Source organism: Podarcis bocagei, assembly GCF_964188305.1.
Source record: "Podarcis bocagei genome assembly, chromosome: 2".
Classification (NCBI taxonomy): Eukaryota; Metazoa; Chordata; class Lepidosauria; order Squamata; family Lacertidae; genus Podarcis; species Podarcis bocagei.
In genome coordinates, this window is record NC_138126.1 from 72239969 (window position 1) to 72253990 (window position 14022).

The 14022-nt window shown below is 38.7% G+C and overlaps 1 protein-coding gene across 2 annotated transcripts in view; it reads right to left on the reverse strand.

The window, feature by feature from the left end:
- Positions 1-382: 382 nt before the first annotated feature.
- SPOCK1 (SPARC (osteonectin), cwcv and kazal like domains proteoglycan 1) overlaps positions 383-14022 on the reverse strand; it is a 412787-nt gene continuing 399147 nt past the window's right edge. The window contains exons 9-12 of one of the 2 annotated variants that reach the window (XM_081185602.1): positions 13814-13876; positions 11441-11578; positions 9407-9487; positions 9019-9154 (exon numbers count right to left, since the gene is read on the reverse strand). In XM_081185602.1, coding sequence (XP_081041728.1) covers positions 9411-9487; positions 11441-11578; positions 13814-13876 — 278 coding nt within the window. In that variant the 3' untranslated portion in view covers positions 9019-9154; positions 9407-9410. Of the gene's footprint in view, positions 9155-9406; positions 9488-11440; positions 11579-13813; positions 13877-14022 lie in introns of both variants that reach the window. The other variant, XM_081185601.1, reaches the window with a different exon arrangement.

The window sequence follows — 14022 nt, forward strand, 5'->3', positions numbered from 1 at the left end:
GGTAGAGAAGCTGCCAGAACAGTCATTATACACAGTACTGAGCTTGATAAAGTAATGGTTTGACTCAGTATAAGGGAGTTCCCCCAGTCTGTTTCACCAGAGTTACATGCATGGAACAGTTCTAGTGATGTTGGTATGCATCGTTAAATAAAGGCCAGTGTAGATATGTTCAATTTCACAAAGTGCCAACAAATTGTAGCAGAGGTAGTAACAGGGTCTCCATCTGTCTTCCAGGTTAAGCGAGGCATGGATTGCTATAACCTGGAGGGTAGTTTGGTCCAGATCTTGCCTATCTTTACTTCATACCACTCCAGACAAAGTGGTACGTGCTACTTCATCATATTCCAGAAATTTAACAAAACAGAAGTCAGACAATGGGGACTCGCAGACAAATTAAAATTTATTGAGACAGACAAAAATGCAACTACTTAGTACTACAATTCAGCATTTACAATTAACCAAGGAAATCAGCAACATGTTCACATTCCATTTAAATCTTCATGGGGGAAAAAGCATTCATAATTTACTATGCTACTCTAATTAACTATGATACTGTACATTCCATCTACAGTAGGGACATAAAACTTAAACACTTAATATCTGGATCTCTCCTTACAACGCTACACATTAAACATTAACGGACATCAGCAGCATTGAGAAAAGTATAAAAAGACCAAATACCACCTACTGTAGAAAGGGCTCTTTGATGTGTATTAACAGTACAAAGCAGTCTGTGCAATAAAAGAAAACTGAATGGCAGAAAGAAGAGTCTGCAGTGAAAGCCATCAAATTTCTATGGAAAAAAAAGAGAGTCAAATCCTGGGAGTTCTGGTGGTCTGTTGCAAATAATGACCCTAGATTTAGTGGACACAATCCGGCCAAATTTAATGAGTTCCCATTGATTTTAGTGGGAGAAAATTAACCACATGCTTAACACTGCCATTAACTAATATCAGTGTGACTTAAACATCTTAACTTTGGCTGGCTGGTGTTCTGTGTCATTTGCTACCTGGAGAAAATGGTATGAAATTTCTAATATTGAAGTATTGACTAGCAGATTGTGTTGCTTCTTATATGACTGTTGCATGTGAAGTACTGTTACATATAAACTCATAGGCAACAATTGAACACAGAGGCGGTTTGATCCTACGTACGTTCACTTGGAAGTCCCACTAAATCAATGCAACATATTCTAGTGCGCATAGAATTGCCCTTTAGCTATATTTTAACTCCACTGAAATCAATGGGTTTATCTCACCTAATTCTGTGCTGGATTGCGGACACAATGTAGTTTTAAATCAGGTGTGAAAGAATGCAAAGCACAATGGAGGCTAGAAGTGAACAGATGTTACCTTTTGTGAAATCTGTAAAAAGAACACACCGAAGCGCAATACAAAAACCTAACAAGGCTCCAAAATATTATTATTATTTTGTAAAGTATCATGAAAAAAATAGGATGCATCCTTCAAAGCTTACTTCCTCGAAAGTCATTTAAATACAGGGAATGATTGGCTTGAAGACTGCAGAGTAGCCTTTTTTTTTTTGGTGCTGGAGGTTTTTTTTTCATTGTCCATAACTTTTTGGAAGGTCAGTAATTTGAAGGAAATGCAGTATTTTAGCTTCCAATGGAATCAGAAATTTAAGTCAAGCTGTAGGCAAGTTAAAAGCTTTAGACTGTCATAAGGGAGAAATAGAATAGGTAATTCTGCTGTGGGATATAAGAGCCAGGGGCTCTACTGTATACTGCATTAAAGGCCTTATTTCTTTAACATTTTAATGATCTGGAGTATCACTTTTTTTTCTTGAGGCATGCTGTGAAATGGGGTGGGGAGAAAGCAATAAGAACTCTGAAATATGAATATAATGATACTTGCATTAACCATGTTGACTTTTGTATTAATTATGAACAAATATGGTGGCCAAGAATTTGACAAAGATTCTGATAACCAGTGTTGTTGATATTTTGGTTTGCGGGTTTATAAAATAATTCCATTGGATTATCAAGATTTGTTTTCAAATCAACCTTTTTATTGTATAGGCATTTCCAGAAAACCAACAGGCGTAATTATGGCGAGGGTTGTTTGTTTTCTTAAATAGCAAGATCAACCCTGCGATACCATGGCCCATGGGAGGCATCAGACCTTCTTCTCTGAGAGAGGGAGAACTGATGTTGGATGCACCCTCCCTGCCATTGCAGAAACTTCCATGGTACTTGCTCCACTGATGTTACTGATCTGTAGGGCTGAAAAGGGTGTGTGCTAGAGGTGAATTGGAGCTGTGCTGGGGGCAAATTAAGGGAAGTTACGATCTGAAGTATACATAGATTTCCAAGAAGCCTGACATGCCCCTGAATCATGGATAGTCACGAGACCTGTCCCTTTTCAGTGGGCTGTGAAGAATTGAAAATGATACAGCATGTATTCAAATAAGCACTCAAGTCATTTAATAATCCTTGAAAAGATACTGGACTGACTCCAACAGATGTTCACTTGCACAACAGGATTTCAACTTTTGCTCCTCCCACTCTATAGTCACCTGTTATTATTATTATTATTTATTAAATTTGTATTCTGCCCTGTACCTGTAGATCTCCGGGTGGTTCACAGCATAAAATCATACACACCTCCCATCTTCTTTTGGAGCAGATTTTGGGGGAACATGGGTGTGGGAAGAGAGGAAGGGAAGTCTTGCTGTCTGAACAGAGGCCTGCTCCCACAACATTGGATTACACCGTTGTGATTAATGTACAGTGGTGCCCCGCAAGATGAATGCCTCGCAAGATGAAAAACTCGCTAGACGAAAGGGTTTTGCGGTTTTTGAGCTGCTTCGCAAGACGAATTTGCCTATGGGCTTGCTTCGCAAGACAAAAACGTATTGCGTTTTTTGCAAGTTTGTTTCCCTTTTCTTAACACCATTAATACAGTTGCGACTTGACTTCGAGGAGCAACTCATAGAACGCGGTGTGGTAGCCTTTTTTGAGGTTTTTGGTGATTTTTGAAGCTTTTCCAAAACTTTTCCGACACCGTGCTTCGCAAGACGAAAAATTCGCTAGACGAAAAAACTCGCGAAATGAATTAATTTCGTCTTGCGAGGCACCACTGTATGCCGAATTGCAGACTGGATGTTTTGTTGAGCTAAGTAAGTTTATTGCATAGTGGTTGACTGAAAAACAACAACACTATTTTGAGTTGTAGTTTGTGAAAATAGTCAAAACGATCACCCTAACATAAAGAATGAAGATGCTGTTCCAAATGATGTTTCTGATATGTAGAAATATGCAACCATTTCCTTGACATTGATTTTAGGATTCTTTTTCAATAAGCACTTGAGCTTTTTCACTTACGTTGTGCAAAGCTCTCAGCCTAACTTATCAGATGAAGGCAAATATCATGCAATAGTATATAGCATGAGCTGACTATGGCCACATTCTGTAATCAAATGCACATACTGAATGCCACTGATTTAGACGAAGTAAATCTCTGCTCTGATCCATAATGTATTAGATTATGTTACATTTGGTTTCTTATGACCCTTCTCACTGGTGGAAAAGTAAACCCTTTGAATTCACATTTTATATTACTAATATTGAGAAGTGGAAATGCATACATCACCAGAAGTAGTAAGGATGAACCATGGCATGTATTCCACAGTTCAAGCACCAGTTGGTAGTGATATGGCATGCCTAATTCATGTTCCCAAATAATGTTAAGGTGAGAGCCACGTCTGCACTTGAGCTTTTAACATTTTATTTTTGGTTCAGCAGGGCAAGCTACTGAACTGGGGAAGGATTAAGGAGGCTGGGGTTGCCAAACTGAAAGTGAACACCCCCCCCATGTTAACCACCTTTTCTATTTTCCTTTATACTAGATTCTTGCATTACTTTTAAACAGTGTCTAATACAAATGTATATTGAAAAGCAATATTCCCCCAGCCTCTGAGCTCAAATAGATATGCTGTGCCTTGTTTTCTGTTCAGATAAACGTCAAGAACATCATGAAGTAACATTAAGGTTATTCATGTTTGGATAGGAGAGCATAGCCCTTCATAAATGTGCATAGCTATTTAATTTTGTTGTGAGGGAACTGGTGAATCTGATGAGCTTGGGAAATATATATGCTGGGTGGAATTCCCATCATTCCCAACCATTGGCCATGCTGGCAGGGACTGATGGGAGATGTAGTCCAGGACAGCTGGGGAGGGGTGGAGCCTACATTGGCAACTTCTGTGCTTCACAGTGTCTTGCAAATTTGGCATTGGATTTTCGGAGTGCTTTTTACTTTCTCTTGCACCATCATTATGTATACATGCAATGACATCCAAAAAGGTGGAAGCTGGATTCTATGCATGGGTCACCTTTGCAGACTAGAATTAAAAGGATAAAGTCAGTTGATACGAAAATTCCCGCAGTCTTTGCAGTTTAGTATGTGGAGCTGCCACTAAGATTAGTAGATAATTGTATGTAGCTTACTGATCTTTAAAAAAATGATTTAAATGAAATAGAGATGGAAAGCTGCACTTTCCGAGACAAATCCACAATAAGGCTGGGTCCAAACTGTTGTTGATTGAGCCTACTGCTGATGCATACCACTGTATCAAAATTATATATACTATTGTATAAAATAACCTATTGTATGTTCTTGTTATATGGCATAGCAGAAATTAACCATTATATTTTATCTGGTAGAGGTTAAAGCCATTAGAAGTTATAAACAAAGTAATTTTCACAGAGGTGAGGACAGGAGGCCTATTAATGTCTTGGTCAGCCAGTATTGTAGGTACATTTATTATTTCTCCCCCAGAAAATGTAATGAGAAATGAATTACAGCATTTATCCTGTGTCTTGATAGAGAACTCAAGAGAACCTGTCGTGGCTTTGGATTGTGTTAGTTCTGCACTGTTGCAGAATGGAACAAAAAGGCTTCTGAGAGTTGCTTGGTCAAATTTCATGTAGCTTCGCCATCTTTTCCGAGTTCCTGAATCTTACATGGGCAATGGGGGAGACAAATGGTTCAACAGGAGGTGAAACTGAGTCATCATGAAACAGATGACACTGCAACTTTTCATTGCCTCTGAAGGCACCACTTCATTCTGCTTCTCTGGCATTGCTCTAGTATTTTGCTAAGGGCTTTACTACAAAGGATTCATTTTTCCTTCAAATGCTATTGAGAATCTGACAAAATTGTAGGCGTGTCTCCAATTGCTGCTGCTTCAGGTTTTCCACCTTTAGTTACAATAATAAATAGTATTTTTGTACCTCACCCTTTTCTGATTTTAATATTTTTCTCTCCAGACAGGAAATCAAATAGCAAGAATTTTAGAGAATGATTATAGTCTGCAGACAAAACTGAGTTTAATTTGTCTTTAAGAGCTTATTTTTAAATGTACTAACTCTCAGGGAAATTGTTGAATCTAAGGACATTGCCTGTTTTCACTTTCGTTAATGAATTCTATACTGATATGTATGAAGTAATCTATATTATCATGGGTTTGCTTGGGAGTGGGGAATTGCTGGGAAAGAATTTGAAATGGTTCTTAAAAGAAAAAACAACCAAAAACTTTGTGTTGGTTAATTTTTATACATACAAACCCTATATAAACAAAAGTCATGGTGTTTAAGACAGTGAGCCCAGCAATTAGGCATTGCTGCTAAAGAAGCAACATCAGAGGAGGCAGGGATTATGGGTTTTTGTGTGTGTTTATGTGTAATGAGATTAATTACATCATTAACACCACAACTGACTTTAAGATTTAATCTGCAGGGTTGTTGTTTTTTACTCACATAAATAAAATGTCCCTGCTCCAGAAATTAAATGTCTCCAGTATCCTGTTGAAATCAGTAGAATAGGTTAGGTGTGGTATGGCTAATTTAAGTCTTCTTTATTGATTTCAATAGGACTTGGCTATGATTTGGAGCTGAAGGCGGCAGATCAGTTGGGAAAGACCCATCTGAGTGGCCTCACCCATGTGGTTTCAATCTTCACACACACCCCAGCAATGATGGACTTCCCCAGAAAGCAGCTGCATTCACACTGCTCTGCGTGCGTAGCAAGAACAAAGGCTAAATGGAAACTTTACTGTAAGTATATAAAAGATAATAGCACTTCTCTGCAACCACAGTGAATTTGACTTCTGCAGGTTTTATTAATTTAAGTAGGTAAGCAGTATGGTGAAAATGATAGCTATGTTGCAGCTTCTAATTGGATGGTATTACAGTAGGTGACTTTTATTGTATACTAGTCCAGCCAGTGTTCAAATACAGCTTAAGAGTGCACCCCAGAAAACCCATATTCTTAAAACATTTAGTGGTTAACATCACTTTCATTTGGAAGAAAGCCCCATTAATCTCATGCAACTTACTTTCAAGTGTGAGCTCTGGATAACAATGCCATTAGCTGGTACTCTGAGGTGCTTTGTGAACATGGTAACTCACAGGAGTGGGGTAGTCGTATACCGGCAGCTGCTCCCTACCCCTTAATGTGTTGTAGCTGGCCTATTCAGGATAGCTACATGGCTTTACTTGGAGATGGGCAAAGCTGAGGAAGAGCAGGGCATCCACAGCCCCCTTGCATGACAGCCTATGTCCTTTTACAATAGCAAGGAATGGACAGTGCATTCCTCGATGAGGATTGGGATAGAGGTCAACTGGCAATTAGGGCAGAGCCCAATGGCTTCATTCACCAGGCATTGGATCCTACTTTAAGCACGACAGCACAGGACACAATTTGCATCACTATGGCTAAAGAAGACAGAAAGGCCAAAGCAATTGTGTGGATTTTCTTCAGTGGAACTGCAGAGTTTTTAAGTGTGTATGATGTACATTTCTGGATTGTAGCAGTGGCATCTTTAAAAGTCAAAGGACAACCAACTTACTTAATTACTGGAATCCATTGAGCTCAGGGTTTCAGGCTAAGGCTGTATATCTGATGGGAGGTAACTTCTCAGCTGGATATTATCATAATTTCACAAAGCCAGTAAATTTAGGATGCACTTGTTGGGAATATTAAAACAAACTGAAATGTAATATTAACATCATGACATTTGGCATTACTATTTGAAGGGTTCATTAACAAACCAGACCTTGTGTTAAAATGAATTGTTAAAAAACAGCAACCCCAGACTTCATCACACCAGAAGCAAAAGGCATAAACAAACGAGAGTATCACACATAGCAAACAATAGTCTGAGGATAGATGCCATTGTGCAGCCGCCTGAAAACTGTATAGAAATTCACACTAAAAAATTAGCACTTTCTCACAGAAATATAAGCTTTCTTTAAAGTGTACAGGCCATGTTCAGTTCTGGTATAACAGCACTATAATTGCCCTGATCAACAAAAGTGGTATGGTCCTTAGTGTTTGCAGAATTTAAGACCTATCTGGCATTTATTTCCTTCCATTTAATGAGAAAAAGATGGGGCTTGTTACAAATCCATCTTTTCCCTCCCAACCAATCATAGATGCTCATCATGTTTTGTCCTTGCGTGGACAGCTAACATAATAAAAGGTCTGCAATGGCAAATTCATTTCCCCACACTGAATGGCAATGGGGAACAATGAGATGCTGCTATGGAGATATAACTATGTGGAATATTTTAATCACATTCTCTTCTGGTTCATATGTGTAAGTATTACATGTCATATTAACCAGAAGTGATATTAACCAGAAACGCAACTGCCTAAAGATGTTTTCTTTTTTAAAGCAGAGCAAATAAATATCAACACTTAAAATAAAGGGAAGACAGCTTATTACTGCTGATGGTTAGTGCCTCTGACAGCTTCAGCACTTCCAAATGAGGATTCATTTAGAGTAAATGAAGAAAAAGCGTTTTCAGCAAAACCAGTGGTATGCTATCCAGGAAGCAGAGGCAGCTTGCATAGCATTAGTGCAAACTTGATCAAAGCAAAATCCAAGACTTGCAAGCCTGCAAAAACGATTGTAAAGAAATGCATTTGCAAAGCATTCCTTTTTCACATGTTTTGAAAGGCCATTCCAGGCTTGTTTCCTTTGCTAAACGTTGTGTGCATATACTATACCAATCATCAAGATCATGATGCTTAACTTAAAGTGAACTAATTTTGATTAAACAGTCATCTGAGATCTTATCCTGCACTCCTGGTGCGGGGGAGAACTTTCATTGAGTTCTGCTAAAATAAGACAGTGGTTCTGCCAACCATGTTAAAGAAAAACGAGGAGGAACTTAAATGGAATTATTTCTGACTTAAAGCCAGTGGTTGACCAAATCAGAATGTTAAGGCGATTTTGATATTTTCAAACAAGTTCCAGATGGCAAGACAGAAAAACCCCCAACCCTACCTGCTTTTAACATTAAAGTAGCAAAACCACAGTAGTAATAACAAATGGCACAATTAAAAAAGATCAAGTAATTGAAAACTTTAGTTCTGGTAACATCAGAAGAGCCCAGTGCTTGGATGTGCTGACCCACTTGCTATGTTCCATATTCCATTTTTATAAAAGACGCATGTGAGCAGATTAAGCTATGAAAGTCACCATGTCAGTAAAATAGAACAATGCTTACAATTATGCCAAAAAATAGCTAGTCAGGTGGGAAAGCTGTCTTCCAAATTAAACACAGTGTACTAAATTAAATTGAGTGGAGAGATAATTGCTTCCATCCAGCAGTTTGCTGGCCACAAGAGCTCCAATGCACATGAGTGTGCCAAGTCCCACATGTGCAAGGAGCTCCCAGATGTGAAAGGTCTTCCCAGTTCACTTCAATGTCAGGTTCAGCTCTGCATGCTCATCTCCATTGTGCTTGTGGAGTTACGCCCAGCAGTAAAGTGAAAGGGAAGCTCAATTGTAAGGGATACCTGTGTGCATATTGGAATGCCCAAACGGGTTTAAATTGAGCTCCATATGCAATGCCTGATGTTTCAGTTACCATTGCAGAGATACGAAATGACTTGTGATATTGTGCAAAACATGAGTCCTCAGAGTTATGGGAACTACCATATATAGCCAATTTCATCCTCCTTGTCGTCATCTTCATCTTCATCATCATCATTAGCTGCTCTTACATGGATCTTCTGTTTCCCTTCTTGGTCCTTTTTTGCTGCTTCATGTTCCTCTTCCAGATCATCCAATAATATCACTGATCCACCACTACCGAAATCCCCCGAGGTTTCTTGCTCCTCTTCTGCAACCGGGAAGAATTCACAGTTATACTTTAAGCCCAATTTTCTATCAAAACATGTCAATGTTCTCATTATTTAAACTATTTAATTCATCCCTCCCCCCCTAACATGTCTGCCTTTTTAAAATAAAATAAAAACATAAATATTAAAACATTTTTACACAGTCAAGTGCTCTGAGTAATATACAGTCTTCTACTACACCCACAAAACCACACGTTTTCAGGAGGAAGCAATAGCTGAAGACAGAACCTTACATCTCTAAATTGTTGGTTCAAATCCATTCCAGGTCAATGGTGACTGAAAGACACCACCATCTGATGAGTGTTCGAAGAGATCTGAAATGAGTTGGTGGTCTCAGTAAATTGCGTACCTCATAAAAACCTCACCACAAACATCACCAAGTGATATCTTTGTTTCTGTCCTGATATTGTCCAGAAAAAGTTGGAATGTAAATTGGCCCAGAAAATCTCATAGCCCTGCCAGCTGAGACAAATAAGGGGTTACATTTGGAAAGGTCCATTTCTATTGCCTCAAAATAACCAGGCTGATTTGCTTGTCACTTTACTTGTTCATTTAACTCGGTGTTTTGATTTTTGTTTTTGTTTACCTTTCTTGGTATAAGTTTAAACAATAAAAATCATACAAAGTCATCCAAATGCACTAATAATCCAAACACATACAATATATAAAAGGCTTGGTGTTGCTAATAGGTGACAATAAATGTTCTTTCTGGGCAGCCAAAGGCGATTAGGTGGCAATTTTTCATGTGCAATGTTGTCTTAAGTTGGAATAAGGCTATTGAAACTGACACCTTGCTATTTTGATGTCATTATATACTCCTGTGAGTCTACTACAGTTTTTTTTTTCAAATTTGGCATTCAAACAATGGGTTCCTTGGTGCTCCCACGACTGCCGATTTCCTCCCGCATTGTGAACCTGTAGAGGTGTGCTGAATGTGCTATGGGGCTCATGAGCAACTATTCAGGTCTGGTTCTGTGCTGTGCCCCTTTGAAATGTGCTCTGCCTCTGTAATGAGCCCCATAATTCTTTGAAGTACAAAGGAGTCTCATGGCAGTTACACATATATCCCTTCTCTTGTAGACAATTGGATGTGTAAAGGGTTCTCAAAAGGAAGTTAGAATGCTACTACCTTTCTTTTCTCTAGCATTTTTGGGAAGGAAGAGCATACCACTAGAGTTGTTTTCAGTGCTTGAATTCTGAAGATGAAATGTCACGCCTGGAACTTTTATTTATAGGAACTTCAGGGCTTCAAATTAAGACTATAGCTATCAAAATTAGGGTTATCAAAACTGGATGAATCTGCCCATTTCCGCTCCACATCAATTCCACGTTTCCATTAATTCTATTTTATCCTGCTTCTGCATTTGTCTGTAGGGTTGTTGTTGTTGTTTTTAAATTGTACAAAAATCCATATTCATATTTAAATATGCATTTTATCTCAATGTACACATTTCTAAAGAAACTTACCTAAATATATGCATTATAAAAATCCATTTGGGTTGTTTTGAGCTGAACGGCATTGCAAAATTCAGAGAACTGCAAAATCTGAAGTCTTATTACATTATGACCTGTCTATTAGTTCTCCTGGAGGTACAAATTCGGTCAGTTCACTTAGAAATGCAGACCAAATGTAATTCTCCTCCATCCCTACATGTTTGTAGCACTTGGCTTTTAAAAGTTCCAAAAAGACATTTTTCTTATGCCAAGATGTTTCATTATAAACTCATTTTCTCCACTAGAAGAGCTGTAGCGATTGCCATATACGGCACACATTTATATTATGTGTACATGTGCTCCTTGTGGGGTAATTTCAGCAGCAATTGTTTGTTCAGATTAAACCTCCATGGGGTTAAGTCTTTCCTTCAAAAGGCAGCCCTGATGAACAGGACTCCTTAATTTTGTTCTTTCTGTTCCAGGGAGCAACATGTTGATTTTTAAATTTTGGATTTTTAAATGATCAGCCTGCAATAACTTCCTAACCAGTGTATTTTTTTTAGCAGTACAAACTACTGCAGTTTGTAAGCTGGTGAAAAGAAAACCTCAAATGCTTTTGCCAATTTCGTATTGTCACACTTACTCAGGAAGAGAGCTTACTTGTATGAGCACATTTGTATTATAAATATGAAGGCCTGAAGATTCTTGTCATGATGGCTAATAGGTTTCTCTTTTTGCCATTCTGTAGACTCATAGTCAGGCTTGCAGCAGCAGGCAAGGGCTCTCACAACACTCATTCTTATTTTATCTGAGAAAAGCATGCCATTACTCACCACAGCTAACAGTCCCTTGCTTCCTTGAGCCAGCTATCTCATTTCCATACTTATCAACACACCAACATTGCCCAGTACTTCCATGACACTGAGTTGCTTTGTAATATCCTTCCTCATTGCACCGTGGAATGAAAGTTCCTAGGGATAGCAAATGGTGCCCTTGTCAATAATACAAATACTTGTAGAGCTAAGCAGGAAGATAAACTTGCATTTGTCTGGCCCTGACGTTCAAGGAGGGCTTTCTTTGACTGTTTGCACAGCAGGTTGAAATGGTCAGGCATACTGTTTCTCTCTCTCTCTCTTCCTCCCCCCGCCCACCACCACCAGTTCTTTTGTCAGTAAGGTTCTTCCACACAAATAGCATTTAGAAGAGATTGTGAGGGTGCAAAAGGGCTGCAATTCAAATTGTTATCTTGAAATAAAGAAAAACAACAACAACAACAACCGTAAAGTGCCTTGATTTTATAAGAAGTGCAGTGACAACAACTGGTTCTGTTTATCATTGTGGCTCTCTGTTCCTCTCTCACGAAAGCTGATATTTCTGCCATCAGCTTCAACGGATTCAGTGCAAATGTACTTGCATAAATTTAAAACAAACCACGTCTACTTGAAGATCAGTTAGAAGAATATTGAGCATGGGTTTTATATAGCAGTTTCCATCATCTACTGTTTGCTTCTGTTACAGGCACAGAAGAGCAGACTTTTACTGGGTCTGGCTATATCTGAGAAAATACCTAGCACCTTTGTTGGAGAGATACTACCGGTACTTGATTTACTACTAAAATAAATAAAAGGCTTCCTTCACCAGTACTGTAGATCAATGCATCTCTGCAATGTGCACACATAACGTCAAAAGGGCTATTTTACTCCATTTCACATGGATGAGGAATATCTGAGGCGTTAGGTACACTGGCATTAACAGCCATTGGCCCACCTTTCTGAGGAGTTGGCTGTGGTGATTTAAAGGGACCTTGTCTGATTTTGCAGGTGCTGACCTGTACTGTGGAAGGAATAGGTTTAAGGAATGTGGAAGAGCTACATCCTCAGGTCAGGATGGCCCAAGGGAAGGGAATGAGTATCTCAGCAAAAATTATTTCCTCCTCATTGTTATCTTCCTCATGGTAGTGTGAGGGGCCCAGGTGCAGGAGTCACAACAGCTATAACTGCAGTTCATTTAGGCATCACATCATGCATGCATTAGTTACTCGTCTACCAATTTGTTGCAAATGACCATTAAGAAAGTTTGCCCCTGGGCTATATGGATTAATAAATTTGATCTCATGAATAATGGGAATGCCTCATGGGCTTAATGTAGCTTCCTAGTAACAGCAATGGAATACCTTTCTACACTATTTTCATTGTTAAGTTCTGTTTTGTGGGAGGAATACTTTCATATAAGGAAGCAGGAACATATACATGGCACCAACTCAGTCCTTAAAGGAGTCCATTGAGCTATGTAGTACAAGGGTAAACGGGTTGTTCTTAGGAGCACAACGGAATAAAAGCAAAACCTACCTTCTGTCCACAGATCAGGGTTATTACTACCTCCAAATGTGTCCTGGGGGAGGGGAGTACTTGAAAATAATATTCTTGAAGGGAGGGGGGACTTGCCCTGCCATGCTGTGTTTCCTTCACCTTCAATAAGAATCCCCAGGCAAAGTATATTTGTGCAGATACTTCAAGGCATTAAAAAGTACAAATGCTGCCTCTCCGCACATAGCCTGTGTGTCATAATGATTTTTCTTTCCTTTTCTACTTGCATGGTTTTCAATTTATGTATGCATTTCAGTATTGCTGCTTTAGAATGATGTTTGTATTAATTTCACTGTGCATTATTGGAAGTATTATTTGATTTCAATTATGAATTATTTAATGTGGAAGAGAAATGCGCTGAAATTCACAGATTTAAGCCCATAGTGTCCAAAGCTGTTAGTATTATACACCTACAGTTTAACAGATGGATTCTTCAACTTCCCAATGGCATGTGCTCAACATACCAAAATTACCTTAATGTGTGTATCATTACAGCACATTTAAAAGTGCAATTTATACTTTAGGGGAGGGGAAGATCCAATAAGCCTATTTCTTACTTTGGATTTGTCAAACAATAAAGAAATAAATCTATGTGCTCTGTCAATTTAATGGCACTGATTTGAGATTTCAGTAGACAGACAGTCTCTGTTCTGCATAATGTTACCTAGTATGCCAAGTCATGGAACACATTTAGCACAGGCTGATGTTCTGTTATTTATATGAGTTCCTGAAGTGGCACAAGCACACAGTTGGGACCCTATTGCAGCATGTAACGTCACAGTAATAACAGAAGCTTTAATTAGCAGCTTAAATGAGTGAGTGGCAAGTAACTGAACTTACCCATCAGGCTCTTCCCCTTGCCCAGCTTTTGAATTCTGTTCATCTCATTCTGGCAAGGGAGACCTAAAACAAAATACATGAGAGTAGTTTCCAGATGGTAAGGGACAGATTCTCTAATGATTAGCTTTGCAATTGACAGGCAGTGGTAGTCTATTGCACACCTGGGAATGAATGAACTACATATGCTTGTACTGTACTGCAGAACAAAT